Below are 17,585 nucleotides of genomic sequence, written 5' to 3'. Positions count from 1 at the left end.
CCATGGTTCTTGAACGCCTCCAGGAGCAGCGATTTCACCGCCTTCTTTGACAGCCTGTCATGCCACTGCATCACCACTCTTTTGAAGAAGAAATATTTCCTCTTAAAGTCTGTGAAAGCGCAGTTTCAGATATGATTTTCTTCTGATCGCTTCCAGGCTTACAAAAGACCATAAATGGGTCAGCCCAAACTTCAAGGTAGAGAGAGAAATCACAGCATTGTTTCCTTATGCTGTATGAGTACTAGTGAGACAGAACTGAGAAAGTTCCTTTCAGTTGTGTTACCCTTCTTGTCTGTCAAAGCAGCCAGCACTGCAGTTTTAAGATGGTTTTCAGGAAGAAAAGATAAAATTTAAAAAAATTGACTGTAATTCTCCGTAGGTGCCTTTCAGTGAGAAATTGCAGCTCGTGGCATTTTGCACAATACCATGTTTGTAGTAATGAGTGCTTTGTTGTGTTCTACTTTAGTTTTCCAAATCAGTTTTTAATTTATTTTTCTTTCATTCATGCTATGCTGACTAAATGAAAGCTAAAAGCTGGAAAGGTATGAATTAAAGAAAACTAAATTGTCTCTGATAAAATGCAGCCAACAATGTGTAATTTTCAGTACCATAATATATGTAGGTCTCTCCAAAAGCAATGCCCTCTATTTACTCCCATGGGAATTACCATAGAAACTGAGAGCACAGCATTACCAATAGGTAGAACAAATTCTCAGCTACAAAATGCTATTTTTCAACATAATCATTATCATTAGCTATGCATTTTTGCCAGTGATGAACAAGAGATGTTTGGTTTTTCATCTTCATAAGAGCAGGTAATCAATTTTGTGTTGTTTTCTTTTTATCCTTATGGTAAATATTTTATTTTATCTATGTCTGTTGAATTCTGTTAATATGAGAGGACTTGCAGAAAATAATTGCTGTATATTCTTAACTCAGTTGTGTCTCATTTTGCAGATAACATGCATGTGTCACTGGCTGAGGCTCTGGAGGTTCGGGGAGGGCCACTGCAAGAAGAAGAAATATGGGCTATTTTGAATCAAAGCGCTGAGAGCCTTCAAGAGCTCTTCAGAAAGGGTAAGCATTTACAAGGAGGGATATATGCAGAACTGGAAACATCTTGCGTATGTTTTCCTGTTATGTACTCCCATATTCTTCATCAGCTCTAAACACACACACAGTAATCTACCCCTCAGTAAACTGCTTTTCAGGTGAGCTGTGCCTCAGCCCAGCTACTATTTCCATTGACCATTGAACATTCGGTCATGTTCTGTTGGGACATGGAACACGTTGGGTTTTGCATGGTGACAGCTTCTTTGATAGGAGGTTACTATGTATTTTCTGCGTTATTGTGTTTAGAAAGGAGATGGAAACACAGACTAAGTGTTAAATGTGGCTGATGTGATTGGAGCAATTTGATATCGAAGGGTTCACAGTGGAAGGAAGGGATGCCATTCAGAGGGACCTCAACAAGCTGGAAAGGTGGGCCTGGGTAAACCTGATGAGGTTCAGCACGGTGAAGTGCAGAGTTTTGCACTTGGGCCGGAGGAATCCCAGGCATCCATACAGTCTGAAAGGAGCAGTCCTTGAGAGCAGCCCTGCAGAGAAGGACCTGGGGGTCTTGATAGATGAAAAGCTTAACACGAGCCAGCAGTGTGCCCTTGCAGCTCGGAAAGCAAATGGTATCTTGTGCTCATCAGCAGAGGGGTGGCCAGCAAGGACAGGGATATGATTGTCCCCCCCCTACTCTGCTCTTGTGAGGCCCCATCTGGAGTACTACATCAAGGTCTGGAGCCCCCGGTACAAGAAAGGCAGGGAGCTGTTGGACAGGGTCCAGAGGAGGACCACAAAGACTGGAGGGGACTGGAGCACCTCTCCTCTGAAGGCAGACTGAGGGAGCTGGGCTTGTTCAGCCTGGAGAAAAGAAGGCTGCAGGGTGACCTCATTGCAGCCTTTCAGTACCTGAAGGGAGCCTACAAACAGGAGAGGAATCAACTCTTTGAAAGGGTAGATAACTGCAGGACAAGGGGAAATGGTTTGAATTGAGGGAGGGGAGATTTAGGTTGGATGTCAGGGGAAAATTCTTTACAGAGAGAGTGGTGAGGTGCTGGAAAACAGGCTGCCCAGAGAGGAGGTTATGGATGCCCCGTCCTTGGAGGTGTTCAGGGCCAGGTTGGATGGGGCCCTGGGCAGCCTGGTCTAGTATTAAATGGGGAGGTTGGTGGCCCTGCATGTGGCCAGGGGGGTTCAAGATTCATAATCCTTGAGGTCCCTTCCAACCCTAGTGATTCTGTTATTCTGTGGTTGCAAAATCAAGTATAATACAGTACAGTGCAGTCACGCTCAAGCTGCTCTAAAATGATTCAGTTCTGAGCTAGACAAAAGCAAGCCACTGAAAAAAACTTGATCAGAGGGCTGGCAGTCACTGCCTAGAATGCATTTATTGATACATTTTCCAGGTACTGTGAGGTATGTGATTGCCTGTTCTATTTTCAGGTATTTTCAAGTGGTGTCAGTAAATCTCTCCCCACTGACCCCCAAGGAAGACTGTAAGCTGAGGATCTTATTTGCAGTGCTGCTAGTAATTGTCTGTTCTAGCATTATATCTAAGTCTGGTGTCCTTCTTCTCCCCCCTCCTTTTCCCTCATGTTTTCCTTCATTTTTATAACCTGCACACTCTTCAGCCTCTGCATTATCCCCTCATACTATTTCTTTAATAACAATAAAAACCGGTGTCAGCTTTTCTGAAATACTTTTTTTTTTAATGTAAATTATGGGTAATTTTAGGTATTGTATACAAATTGAATTTCAGCCTTGTGCTAGCAGCAGTCCACATGGGGTGAGAAATATTCCCTGTTAGGAACATTGACTTTATTGTTGCTATTTGACCAACTCTCTCTGCTCCTTGTATTGCAAGAAGAGGAAGCTGGCATCTTCTTTCCTGTCTCTTTCTTTGATATCTCTAACAGAGAATTGGAGAACGATTTATTTATTTGTTTTACGACAGTGAGCGTGAAGAACTACATATAACTTCACTTAAGAGATACCTTGAATGATTACAGAGCTGGACACTTCAACACCTGAAAGAAGCCTGTACCATAAGTATGTGACAGTGAAACTGCTTAAAAATTGTAGACTAGAGTGTTTTGCAAGATTGAAGTCTTCACTAGAAATAGGAGCTCACCCTTTCCTAGCAGTGCAGAAGAGAGTTATAATTACACTGAAGACTGCCAGCAAGATGAGAGTGAGAGCACAGTGCATCCCTCCTTCAGAGGAACAATGTAGAAAGATGAGAACACAGAAAGCAAAGCTGCCCCAGGACTTCTGCTGTGTGCTTTTAAGGTAGGGCAGTGTCTGCCAGTCAAGACTGGCTGAGATGGAAGCTGTTTCTGGTCTCACTTCCTATCAGTGAATACCAAAACACAACTTTAGATAAAATCAGTGCCAGAAGAATCTCTCTCTTTTTGGATATGTTTTACTGAGCTGTTCTGCTAGTTCAGCAAACTGTTTTCAGTCGCATGCTATTAATTAACCTGGAATATAGCCCTGTGGTAAAATGCACCTTAAAAGACACTCAAATGAAAGAGCTTCACAGTGTAACAGAGGTTGACAAAGGCAGTTTAATTCCTCCCAGCAAGATGCAGATAACTAGTCTTTAATGAAGATTTGGCTTCTCTAAGGAAAAAAATCTAGACATCTTTTTTGGTCATCTTGAATATCAATTTCTGTGCTGGCTTGTAAGGATGTGTTGCAAAGCTGATGGAATAAAGAATGCAGAGGTTCCCTTGAGCTTTCTAGTCTGTCTCAATTTCATTTGCTCTTTCTGGAGAGCCTGTAGTATACAGGGAATCCTAGAGAAGTCCTGTTTGTCACAATTAATTTTCAGTCATGACATACAGCTTGACAGATTTGCCTCAGTGGCAGAGGTCATATTTCCAGAGTTGTTCAGACGTGTACAGCCTCTCCTGGCTGAGGTACATTCTCTGCTTTGGCTCTAGTCAGTCTCAGAGATGTGATGCTCTTCTCTCGCTCTTTGTATAGCTCTGGATTCCCTGAACATCTTGTTCTGTAACAAAATCTAATCTTGGTGAGTATTTTCTGTATTGTTTCCTCAGTTTAAAAAGCAAAACAAAATAACACCTCTCCCCCAAAGAAGAAAGAAAAAAGCAGAATTCAGAACTACAGCCTAACTAATTTGAAATTAGGATTAAATCACATTGGAAATTGTCATTGCTTACATTATCATCTATTTGCAGCTTCCCCACATCAGCCCAGCAGCTACAGAATACATAGAGGAATGACCAGCCTAAGAGACCATTCACGTATCTGTGAAATCCTGGTCAAATTCTGATAGCCTTCTCTGCTTGTTTGAAGTTGAGAATTCTTGCAATCATACCAACTGAGAAAGCATCCTTCAGTTCATTTGTTAATTAAAATTAGTTTCAGGAAATAAGGGAAAAATATTTTAGACAAGCTTCTGTTAAAGATGTGATGACTTGACTTGTAAGTGTTATGTGTCTTAGTGAGTCTGTCTACTTATCCATCAAAGCACCAAATACAAGTACATAATGAAATTCCATGTCTTCCTTTGTTAATCACAAGTTACATCATATCTAATGCAATGATTGATCAATAAATGTGCATATTTTTATGCTTATTTGTATTTGCAATTCTAACAGTTGTCGAGCCCATCAAAATACTTTACAAATTGATTTCAATCATTATTAGCAGTGAAAGATAGGATGGAAATGCTCAGTTGCTAATCACTGGTGTAGAAGATCAAGGCTGGTAGTTGTCATGTCAGCAAGCTATAAGCTGTTAAATGAAGGAGAAAAACAATCCAGTGCTCCTGATTGCAGTTGTGAAGCTTAAATGAATCTAGTGATTTGAAAAGGCTGATACCAGACCTGCCCTTCTCTTACATCTGTTTAATTATCTTCACTAACTATTTTGTTGTTTAGAAGGTGAATCAGCTGTGTCAGACATGCTGAATCTTGTATTCAGCACTGTGTGAAGGCAGAGGAAGAGGTCTTTGAAGTGCAGTATCTCGACTGTGAGCACATAGGTGTTAGGAGCATGCTGTGCTCTTGGCACTCAGTAAAAAAAACAGGCTTTCTTCTCGTTAAATAGGTTGAAATGGGGAAAGCTTATCAGAGCTTGAAAGTGGGAAAGATTTTGTTGCTTCAACCACTCCTGTGCTAGCATGCTTTATGAGTTCTGGAAGTAGTTACACCATGTGGTTCAAATCAAACAATGTACTCGGTACAGGAGAAAGAGAAGGGGAGAAAACAATTCTGCTAATAGGAGAGCTGGCTGGGTAAATACAGTCACTTTACAAAAATGTAGATGGAGAATTGTTTCTCTAAAGAAAAATTATACCATCTGAAAGTGCATGCGAAGAAAGACAGGGATGTTTTTTCAAGCACTGTAAACCTTGTCGAGTCACCCAGTTGCATGCACTTAGCTTGAGTGAGTGTAATGAAAGGCAAAGAGCCAAAGTGAAAGATGTTGGTGGAAACTAATGGTGAGTCCTGGTAATTGGAGCTGTTTGGTTGGGGAAGAGGAGGTGGGGTGGGTTCTTCTTGCTGATTGGAGGGAAAATACAGTAAGAGAGGAAGAAATCTACATTTTCTAGCCACCCATTGCTGGCAGGTTTGAGTAGATTGCTTTTTCTACTTTATGTATGTCATTTCCTACTACTTTTGCTAATGCCTACATCCTAATGGAGAAAAAGTTGAGAGAAAACACAGTTAAAGGACCTTGAATTGTTTAAGTAGCTTAGGAATTCGGAATTATCAGCAATCAATATTGTAACTTCGATCAATTTTAAACTACTGCCTGAACTTTCTTATAATATCGTTTGGGTCCTTTTGCTTTGGCTACTTGTGTGCTGTTAAACTGTTTAAAAGACTGTTTTCAAAGTCTTCAATTTGTTTGGCAGATGCTATTTAGCTGAACAATCTTCCAGATTTTATTGCACTCAAAACCAGTTCAGTCTCTCCTTCTAAGTAAGACCACACTATTTATTTGTGTCTTGGCATTGATGATAAGCTGTGCTCTCACAAGGGTTTTGTTACCATGCTGCATACTTACAGAGTTAACTCAGGGTTGGCATCTCCAGCACAGCTGAAAGTTTCCTGGACATACAACTGACCAGGAGTTGTAGCCTGAGTTCCAGTGCTTCTGAAAGAGGGTCTGAGTTTGTCTTCGTTGTTTTCTCCATTATTCTGAGGAATAGATTTCCCTTATTACTCTGAAAAATTCTTCTGGATGACTAAAAGAGGAGATGAGCACCCGATGTAGCTGTAGGTGTCCCTGTTCACTGTAGGGGAGTTGTACTAGGTGACCTTTAAGGGTCCCTTCCAACTCAAACAATTCTGTGATTTTTTCCATGGCTCAGGCAGTGAGAAGGAGGAGCAGAGTTACTTGAAAATATTATTCTTAGGATAAATTTGCGTAGTAGGAGCTTTGATTTGTTATGGATGCCTCAAGGAAGTAAAAAGAGAATTAATTATTCTAGTTTCATCCTTTGTAAACATAGATTGAAGATTATGATGTAGGCAGTCTGATCCAATATATTGGTTAAAAGGTACTAAAAGATGAAGCTAGGAAAGTGCCAACAGAAAAATCTTGTCAAAGTCAACCCCTTTTCTACTCTTAATCATGTTCACCATCCATAGCTTCAAATCATGCAGACTGTAGAACGTAGATGGAAGTATTTTACATGGGTCATTAAATTCAACCTTTCCATCTACAGGGCACAAAAGTGTGAGTTGGAATAAACCAATATTTGCAGGACTTCAGGCTAAATGGGTTGTTTTTTAGTATTGTTAAAACTAAATCACATTTCCATTCTCATGATCTCTGGTTTCTGTAATACACTTCAGAGTATAAAGTGTTCAGAGTTATTTAAAGTCTTCATGGTACAAATCGTTAAGGAGAAAGCCTCATCTTTACTCAAGTTGGAGCTGTTAAGCAGAAACCTTAAAATATTTTTTCAGTGTTTATTTTTGTATCAACACACAGCTGGTCAAAATCCAGTAGCTAGTTGCAGTGTTAGTTTGGGAAGCTGATGACCAGGTAATGTTTTCTTTCTAGAAGTGCTTTGCAATATAATGTAATACTTAAGAATGTAATGCCTAATGGGAGGGTCTCCTCATCTCTGTATTTCTTCAGTTTACCATTCTGTGTACTGCCATAATAGTGAATAACAGTTGTTCTGTTTGTGTTGGAGGAAGCAGGGTTAGAGTTACAGTACAAAATGTCTTTGGGGCTGGGAGAGGCAGATAATGTTGTTGTCTAAATCAGTTGGCTGTAGTGACTTTCTTTTACTTTTGCCATATCTGATGTTTCAGGTAATTGCTCACTGAGTTTTCTTCAACTCATCTTGTTTATAATTTTAAGTATTAGAGAAGGACTCATATTGTGAGGCTGAACTCCAACTTTGGAAGCTTGCCATAGTGAGAGAAGGTGAATGAAGAGATGGTCTTATTTAATTCTTGTGATGTGTCTTGTTATACATTGCAGTGAAACCATCACCTTGGACAAAATTTACTGCTGTATCAAGCAGATATTTTGTCTTGGCTGTTGCAAATGACGCTAGGCTTAAATAATTTTGTAAGGGTCAGTCGGTTGGATTGCCCTTTGGAAGAAGTGATGCATGTACTGCAGTCTAAGAATTGGTTATTAATGTCTGCATGAAGTTTACATTTTCTTCTCTCTCCCAAATTTATTTGATGTTATTGTATATTCTCTACAAGAAGAGAGAGATTACCAAGTAGGGTTCCGTATTTGGATTTTGTATGGTTTTAGGGTGCTTTCATTTGGAGCATGCACGTGGTTGTTGTTGTCTGTGACAAACTGTGCTGATCTCTATGGGGAGCTCAGCAGTTCTGTACAAGAGCTTGAATTGATTTAGCCACCATGATCAGAGATACCTACTGCAGTAATTACTGACCTGTTTGGGATCCAGAGGACAAAGCGAGAGCAGCAAAATCTGTTTCCTTGAGGCAACAAGATTGAGCCACCCTTGTGTTTCACAAAGAGCGGGGAGAAAGCATTTCTATGCTGTGAATCTGGAGCTTTTCATTCTGGCTAGTAGCATAACACATTGGTATTTTAAAATGAATTAGGAAAACATAACAAACTTTTTTTTATAATTTTATATACTGTGTATGTGTGTGTATGTATGCTTTTTTTGGCTTTGACTTATCACTTGAGTGTTTTTGTTTGTTGGTTTAAATTATTGTTGAATGTGAACTTCTCTGTTTAATTGTAAACCTTAATAACTCTCAGGAAAATACAAGCTTGTGAAGAAGAAACATTTTGAAGTGAGAAGTGCAAGTTTTTGCAGGCTCAAGGGAGCTTAAACTTGAAATAACGAATGGAAACAGTCTGTAGGATCTGCCCATTTTAGGATGATTTCTAACCTTAATGGTCTCTCTCTCCTTTCAAGGGAAAATTGTGTTTAGGGTTTGACAACAGTGTATGTGTTTGTCTTCTCTACTGAATGAATTCCTCTGCATGCACTGGTAGGAAGGGATACTTGCTGAGCTTTCATGAGTTTGAATTTGGGAACGTTTTTCTGGATAATTGTACTCACCAGTTAATTACGCAGTCCTGCTACCCACATCATAGAATGAGGGAAGCCTTAAAGCAGTTTTTTAGCTGCTTTGAGAGGAAGGGGAGTTGAAGAAATGGAAGGAATTACTCAGTAGATCCTTTTACATCTGCTACCTGTATGCAGTAATTCAATACATTTGCTAGGAGATTAGAAATATTCTAGATTACAAGATAGTTGTGCAGCCTGGGCACCAGCACTGCAGGAACATCCTAAACTGATAGGAGAGTGGAAAATGTTTGTGGTGATGATGAGGAGGGAAGCGATCATTCTGTAGCTGGTGCTTATGATGTAGAGGAGAAAGACTTTTAAATCCTTTAAGTGTTTCCTGAGCTCTTTGGTAAATCATGTAGTAAAAATTAGTGCCTCTGGAAGAATAATGAGTTTGTTTTTTATTTTTACTGACATAAAAGCTTGTGTCTCCTTTGGTGAAATGAAGCTGTTTTGCTGTGAGGTATAGAAAAAAGAATTTCAACTCAAGAAAGTGGAAAAGGAAAGTTTTATTAGCCAGTTTGGTTCTCTGATTTCAGTGCTTGTTTTGCTATTTCAAACTAAAGTTTGGAAGGAGAATCCTAGAGAAGGGTTCAGGTTAGTTCTTTGCCTTCTTACACTGCTGACTAGAATTTTATTTCTTTTCAGTAGTGAAATTATTTCTTGCTTTGAACTAGATAAAACTTAAGTTCCCCAAAAAGTTTCTGTTTGGCTCAGCTAGTCTAATTCAGACTCCTCCTTTCCTCTGCTAACCTGATCTTCTCTATCCAGGTCATTGCTGCTACACCATTACTATTAGGAAAGGAATTAATTCCATTCCTGCTTTGGAGTTGGCTTTCATGACATGGCTCCTATAGCGTTTGATCATTTTTGGTGTTTCAGAGATGAAATAACCTGGAGATAGGAGATCTGTGAGTGTGACCTTGAGGATATGAATACTGAGACAGAATTGTCAACTTCAAAAAAAAAAAGAAAAAAGAGGGAGGGGGGAAGTTGGGGCGGAGGGACTACTATAGAGGTTATGAAGCACCATAGGTGAAAAGGGAAGTGTGTTGGTATTGAATATGTGTTTGAGCAAATAAAGTTACATCAAGAAATGACTCAAAACAATTGTATGTTAATCTGCAGAATTTTTGTTTTCCTTCTTTCAAACACAGCTGATCCTGCTGCTCTGGGATTCATCATTTCTCCGTGGTCTCTCCTGTTGCTTCCATCTGGCAGCGTATCATTTACTGATGACAATGTTTCCCACCAAGACCTGCGAGCATTCACAGCACCTGAGGTTCTGCAGAACCAGTCCCTGTCATCTCTCTCAGATGTTGAGAAGGTACTGTGCCTCTTCTACTGTGGAGTGCTGTCTTTAAATGGACCTTTTTGTCTGCAGAATTCTTTATTTGTGTGCTTCATTGATTTCTTTTGGGAAAGGGGAGGGACCCTTCTGCTTTTTTCTTTGTACATGTGAGTGGGGTAGAGATTGTGGCTGTGTTATGCCTGTAGGAATAAGTGTCCGTGTGCAGAACTGCATGTGTTCTACTAACAGCCATGCCTGAGCAGTGGCTACGTGATTTCTACACTGCCCGTCTAGCTAATGGGAAGGAACATTTCACCTTGTTTATCTAAAAGTAACATCAAGAATTTCTTTCAAAGGCAAATAGCATGTAAGAGGTAAGCAAAACAATTACTCAAGCATGCCAAGACTTCAAAAAATCAGATACTTTTGCTCCTCTCAGAAATTTTATTTTAATTATTAAAAATACTCATCAGTTGTGTGTAGAATTGTTCCTTTCCACCTTCCTTTTCTTCTTTTCCCCAAGGGTTGATGATCAGGTAGGTAATGGTTGTGTATGAAATCTGCTCCGGGTCGTTGATACAAATAGTTACGATAGTTCGCTTCTTAGATGTTTGCCTAACAACCATTTGTTGCAAGTGGTAATGCTCTGCTATTTTGGCAATATCTTGTCAAAGATATTTAGAGGTTGGAGTAAAAGGATGCTGAGCTCTGTTCTCATCTTCTTGGCTTCTCAAGATCAGTAATCCTAAGGGAAGGATAGGAGCCAAAGCTAGCGTTGTTTTAAGCTGGGAACAAGCATGAGGTTTGACAACACTTCTCCAGAAAGAGCAGCACTTTGCTCTTGCATCCAAGGAAACTAGTGTTGGCATAAGGACTATCAAAACATGTTTATGTCTATAGAATACATGATGTGTGCTACTGTGCTACTTCTGCTTTTCCCTAAATCTTGTATGTAGTTGTTTTTGTTTGTTTTTTTGTTTTTTTCTCACAACTGTATCAGATGAAAATCACTGCATTCTCAGTTACAAGCTCTTTCTCTGCAACATAGTAGAATGTAATGGCATAATAATGTATATTACTTGATCTACGACAAAAAACAGGCAGCCAGCAACCTAAGTTGAAAGCTTTAAAAGAAAAGTAAAAATAACACTGAGGTGAATGCCAGGATCAGATTCAGTAAAGTAGAATACAGCTGCCAAATTCTGCAGTCATAGTATTGGAATTATTTATCTTGCTTCAGGAGAGACAACATTGTTGAAGACAATAATTTTGTCTCTAGTGTAAGCTGGGAGGTTCACATGCAAAACAGGCCTTTAAAAACATTAGAAACAAGTTTCTGAATGGCACATTTGTGGAATTCAGGACTGATGGCATTCTTTGCTTCATGCCAGTATTCATTCAGAACATCTAATATTAAAAGCCATGTTGTGATGTTTCTTTAGGGAAAAAATCACCAGAAGGACTTCTGTGGGTTGTAAACATGGGCACAGAGCATATCAATAAGCAGTGACCAAACATTGGCATTCTTCACATACACAGTGCTGATTAATTTCTGGTTACAGCAGCGTGAGTTTATTTCATGAGCAACGCAGCTTTGCTTGCTGGAAATGAGACTCCAGGCTGCAGCTATTGTGATGATGTTTCCACTGGGAAACAACTGTGTGTGGAAATTTATAAGCTTTGGCTTTACATAACCAAATTACTCAGCCACCTATTAACTAAGCAGAACCCTTTACTTTGTGATTGAAGCTTCAGACTTTGGGTTTGGGATGAACTAACTTGATTCACAAAATCTACTAAATTTCTGGTCATTTTGTCCATGGTGTGGGGAGAAGGGTAAAAAATGAACTGTTGGGATACCGTGGGATGATATTAAAAACATTTGAGAAAAGTGTTGCTGCTGCCATTCCTGTTCTCATTTAACATTTGTCAGATGAATCACAGAGTGATGCTCCCAGTGCAGCATTTGGGACTGGGTGCAGCTAAGGACAGCCACAGTCTAAGCTGTTAGATGTTATATTATTCATCCTGCAGTCAAATAAGGGAGATTCTTCTCTTGATTTCCTAGAAATAGTCCCCTAGTGTTAGAAGAATTTAAGGATACCATGTTTTCATGGTGGCAACAGTGTACAGTAGTATTGTGTTAAAGTTACACTGGATAGCATGCCAAGGACAGGAGTGGCTGTGATTGCTGGTCTGTAACCCCTGAGGTGGGAACTGCACAGCATAGTAGTTTGTGTGTAGTTCTTCCATGATACCCATCCTTTTGGATGTATTTGTTTGCTTATGTGAAAGCAGAAAACTACCTGAAATAGGAAAGAAGTGAATTTGGCACAAAAACTTGACTGTATAGTTATACTGGTAAGGCACTCTAATAACAGTAAAACAATGGCAAAACTCCTCACTTGGAGAATAACCTGGCCAAACTAAGCAAGTTTTTCTCCTGGCATAGAAGCAGAAGTGTAAATAATTATCTTTTTGTTTCTTCCCAGTGTTTTGTGTGAACACCCTTGTAATATTATGGCATTGTTTGAAGGCATCAGGACCATTCAGTAACTTACTTGCACATGCTTCTTCTTACTAGTTGTTTCCCTTTACATCAGTATTAAACTGTGCGTTGGAGTGTACAGTGTTTGTTTTTCTCCAGATGAGCTGACTTCATGGTTCTTAGATCTTGCTTTGCATTAACTTCAAACGTATTTAAACTTTTTTTTTTTTTTTTTTTCCCTACTTCTGTGATTTGCTAAAGTCATTTAATGGAAATCTGAGTGTTTTCCTCTTTGGATCTTGTTCTGAAATAGGTCTGGTCTGGGAGTTGGACTTTGTGTTTTCCTATTTTTCCTGCTCTCTGACCAGACAGTGAGAGGATAGCTTTCAGCTCTGCAGCTGTGACCTCGCTTGTTAGCTCAATGGAACGGTATATGCTTTGCTAACTATCAGACAACACAGTGGTCAGGCAATGAATACCCTTCTGATTAATCTAGGACACTCAATCAAATTGAATATAAATCATAAATCAAATTTGATGCAACTGCAATACGATATAGCTAAAGTTATAGTGAAAGATGATTTTTTGAAGTGAATTTGGCATTGGTTTCTAGATTGTGGAAATTATTGGAATTATTGTAAAACAAAGATGGAGTAAAATGTTTTGAATGAATGCTTTAATTTCCAAGAGGTGCATTTCTAAGAGGTTCATTTTCAGTCAAAGATTATGTCTCGTGGAGAAAGAGTATTCTCAATGTCTGTGCTTGTTCTGTATTACTGAGCAAAATCACCTCTTGTTTACTGATTGTTTGAGATTTGTAGAATTCATGGTGGGTTTTTTGTTATTGTTTTATTCATTTGCAACACATTTTTTCATAGATGGTTTTTGCCTCCTTTTTCATGCCTGCATTATCTCATGCAAGGAGCCTGATGCTGTGCTGTATGAAGCTCAGCCAGTGATATCTTTGTGAGCAGACTGCTTTGGGATTTGCTATCTCCCTACATACCCCTGACTATCTCACCGATGCTATGGCTGTCAAGGGACATGCCAAACACCAGTCTAACAGCAAGATGTGTCTATTCGTCTAGTTTTGAAGTTAGGGTATATGAAAGGGAGAGAGTTGCTGGGTTTTAATGTGTGAGACATTACTTTAAACTGAAACCCTGTATTCCTGGGAGGTATGTAGTGGATACATTTTTGTTTTATATGTAGTAGTAGCTTGCAAGTAACTGGGGAGAGACCGCTCTGTGGGATTGAAGTGGCAGAAGTCTAGGATTGGAGCTTCTCAGAGTGTGTTGATTTTCAATGTTATACGAATAAAATGCATTGAATTTAAGAGAGCAATTTTTAGTATGCTGTTGCTTCTACTTTTATTTAGTAATTACTTCCTTACCCTGTCTCAAAGCTGTGTATTGCTCTTTGGAATACATTATAAGGAAACATTTCCTATTTTACAAGAGAAATCTGAACACGCCTCTTACATGTCTTTGGGGCTGCATGTCTGCACAGTGCAGTGAGTGCGGTGGTGACAGTTATGTTGTGCTGCCTTTCAAGCAGTCTGGCTTAAACAGGAAATCATTTCTATATCCTTTTTCTGAGTCTTTGAGAATACATTTTGTTTTCTATACACAAAGAGACTTCCCAATGCAGAAATCAATTCTCATGTCCAACCTTCAGCTACTTCTAGCTGCGCATTTTCCACCAATTCTACAGGCTTAGAATGGGCTGTTTCACAGGTTGCAAAAAAAAAAGTCTGTCTGTTGCTTTTGTCCACTCAGTTGTGACTTTATGAAACTTCACATGAAGTTTCTACACTTGGACAGAGCTTATCAGCGTATGTATTTAGGACTTAAGTAAGATGAGTTGCTTTTCATTGGTGAAGAGACTTCTTTCAATGATTTATTCTTAATTTATAATTGTCCTCATAATTGCTGTTCGTTGTCTGTGCAATTATTTAAAGTTACACATATATTGCAATCAGTCTGATACAAGAGTCATCTGTAGTGTGTGTTCCTTACAGTCCAAAAAACTTGTTTTTCCAGTAATTACTTATCTGTGTCATAAACAACACAGTGACCTATAGGGACTGTGTGCATTTCTGGTCTTAAATATGTAGTATTTGAAGGCTGTAGTGCAATTCCAGATGAGATTAATATGTTAAGTCATATGTTAATATCACTGCTGTTGATATTAGCTGTTAGTTTATAGATATAATGATTAACACATTTATATCTTACAACATCAATGATAGATTAAGTTGACTGCTTTATACCTTTGATACTCTTGCATTCCTTGCATTTTCTCCTCTGAGTTGCATCCATCCCTTGGCAGTAGCAGCTGGCTGTTTGAGTCTTGTTGAGGCCTGCCATGCCTTCAAACCAAAGCATTATGGTGCCTCAGGTACTGCCTTGCAGTCTGTGCCCCATCTGAGGCTGCTGGCATGAATTACACAGGCGTCTGCCTTCAACGTGAGAGGAAAGTTTAAAGTGAACAAAGAATTCAGAGACACTTATGAGATGCATCCATTTTGTTGCAGTAGAGTTTGCTTCTCCAGCACTCATGGAAAAGGGGAAGAAAAATCTGAAAGTCAGCTAAGCTTAACTGCCAAGAAAGTGTATACACACAATGACTCTGAGTTCTTTGCTCTGCTTTAAGATGCTTTACGTTTCCAGTTCAACTCTCCTAAGTTGACAAACGTCTTTTGTCTTACTACAGGTCCATATTTATTCTCTTGGTATGACGCTCTTCTGGGGAGCTGACCATGAGGTTCCTCAAAGCCAAGTAAGTTTCATTTGGTTTTGTTTAATACCATAGTCTCAGACTGGATTGTGTGACTGCTGTTGCATGTGAACGAACACAGTATGCTCTCCTTGTGGGATGCCAAGGAGTGTGGATTATTTTCTGTACTTCTATACTTCTGAAATACTTCTGTATTTCCTGTGATGTGTGAGGGTATTGTTATCACACAGAAAGAAGGTGCTGATACCATATTTGTGTTTGTTTCTGTGAAGATATATTTAGGTTGGTCTGTCCTTTAGTGTCACAGGCTGAAAGTCTATAATTAATGCTGCTGACGAAGGAGAAAGTAATTTGTTTTGGTTCAGACTTATGTATAAAAACAAATATTTAAGTAACATGGCTTTACCCTCAGTAAAGCAACTTGTGATTTTTGCTGCTGTTACTTTGGTGAGCATGGACTCAGCATGTGCAGCTACATTATAGAATGGCCAAGAAGGGCTATGTGTTGTTTGGAATAGGGAGTAACTACTGACTTGTCGGGCACTGTAGATGCAGACTGCAAAGAGCTGAATCTTACTTCTCAAGAGGTCATCTTCCACACCCACCACTCATTTTTTGAAGAAGTCTGGAACATGTAATTCATCTGCTGCCTGCGTGCTGCCTCCCCCTCCAGCTGAGCTGTCAGCAGTCAGTGTCATAAAGGGTGAAAATCAGGTGAACTGCATAGAGAGAGCATTTAATAGCAAACTTGCTGTAGAGGGATTTGACAGTGTTGTGCAGCTCAGGGAGTTGATGTATTTCTCTTTCATGTTTTGGTTTGGTCCCATTTATGTGTGTTATGTGTAAAGGTAAGGAAGGAAATTTGAAAGGCTGTCTGGCAGTTTAAGTGCTCCATTTCTAAAGTTTTTCTGTAATGGGGTGGTAGTTGGGTTCTTAGTTCTATTGATTTGGAAGTCTCTGTCTGACTGCAGAAGTCAGAGAATTCAGTGCTGTGGTGGTTGCAGCGATACTTCTTTGCAATATCTGTCATGTCTGCCCCTAAGCCCCACTGTTCTTTCAGTGAGCTCTCACATTTCTTTGCTGTCCTGTCTTGTAGTAAGAGAAAGGAACAGTATTAAGCAAAGCAGTATTGGGAGAATATCTTGAGGCGGGTGCTATCTCCAAGTGCTTTTTGTCAAAAAGAACATGACAGAGCCTGTGCCTATGAGGTGACTAACCTACCTGGGACAGTTGCAGATCAGAAAGCTGAAGTCTCAAGTGCTGGTGGCGTCTGAGAAGAGGTGTTAACACAGGTTGCATACCCTGTGGAATCAAATTGCACTGACACTGCTGGATTAACTGCATGGAGAGAAGAATTAAACCTAGATTGTTCTCAGTCTTGTGGGCATTGTCCTGAAACTACAGAGCTTTGCTTCCTTCAGCAGCGTTGTTGCTGCTTTAGTCCTTACTTCTTTGTTGATGATTTTTGGTGGTGTTACTGGACTTTAGAAATGCTAGCCCAGCTGGCACAATGTGGAATTACAGAACAGTGGAGCAGTGGACAGAGGCTTAAAAAAGTATTGCAGTGAGGATTTAATGTTTATGTTTGTGACTGGCATAATGTTGGAAAATAACAAAAACAATTAACTTACTCCAAACCTGGATGGTGACTTTCGCGTTGGCATTCACTTAATGTAGGCGATAAAAGAATAGTTCTTTTATCATGTTGAATGTCTGTTTCCATGTGTGCTGCAAGTTGCTGTTGAAACTAATTCTCCTGTCTATTTTTGTTTGTCATTAGCCTATCAAACTTGGAGATCATCTCAACAGCATCCTCCTTGGCATGTGTGAAGATGTCATTTATGCTCGAGTATCTGTACGGACTGTTCTGGATGCCTGCAGTGCTCACATCAGGAACAGTAACTGTGCCCCATCTTTTTCCTATGTGAAGCAGTTAGTCAGACTGGTCTTGGGAAGCCTGTCTGGGGTAAGTGTTCATAAGCATTTGAGGATTAAGATGGTCAGGAAGAGAGAGAAGATGCTAAATCAGAGTCACTCTATGGTCATTTTTCCTCTTGTTTTACCGTGCTGCAATTCTGATAAGAAGGAATGCTGAAGGAGAAAAATTCTGAAATCCCAGGAGATAATTGTTTTTTTCTCCACTTACCAGTTTGGGCAGTCAACAGTTCTTTCTGGGATATAGATTCACAGCTGCTGTTTCTGAGAAAGATACTTTTCTGAAATGGTTGTTCACTGGAAGAAAACTAGAGAAAAACATGTTGTCTGGGGTGAGCACTAGACCTGTCACTATTTAAAATGCTGCTAAAATAATCACTGTGAATTTTCTTTTTTAAATGTGTGCTTGACTTTTGGAAGGGCACTGATTAATAAGGAGAAAGACTGAGTTATCAGTGTGGCAATTCTCCTGCATATCTCCTCACCCCTGAGATACGATTATTTTAGGGGAATTTATTGTC

At 39.5% G+C, this 17,585-nt stretch overlaps 1 protein-coding gene across 1 annotated transcript in view; it reads left to right on the top strand.

Moving 5' to 3' along the window:
- Nucleotides 1–962: 962 nt before the first annotated feature.
- PTPN13 (protein tyrosine phosphatase non-receptor type 13) overlaps nt 963–17,585 on the top strand; it is a gene marked incomplete at both ends in the record, with an annotated part of 84,248 nt that continues 67,625 nt past the window's right edge. Inside the window, 4 exons of the mRNA XM_079534532.1 lie at nt 963–1,077; nt 9,769–9,938; nt 15,106–15,171; nt 16,910–17,095. Coding sequence (XP_079390658.1) covers nt 963–1,077; nt 9,769–9,938; nt 15,106–15,171; nt 16,910–17,095 — 537 coding nt within the window. The remainder of the gene's footprint in view (nt 1,078–9,768; nt 9,939–15,105; nt 15,172–16,909; nt 17,096–17,585) is intronic.

Source organism: Tetrao urogallus, assembly GCF_951394365.1.
Source record: "Tetrao urogallus genome assembly, chromosome: 4".
Classification (NCBI taxonomy): domain Eukaryota; kingdom Metazoa; phylum Chordata; class Aves; order Galliformes; family Phasianidae; genus Tetrao; species Tetrao urogallus.
The sequence above is the reverse complement of the archived record's forward strand: the minus strand, read 5'-3'. Positions and strand labels throughout refer to the sequence as shown.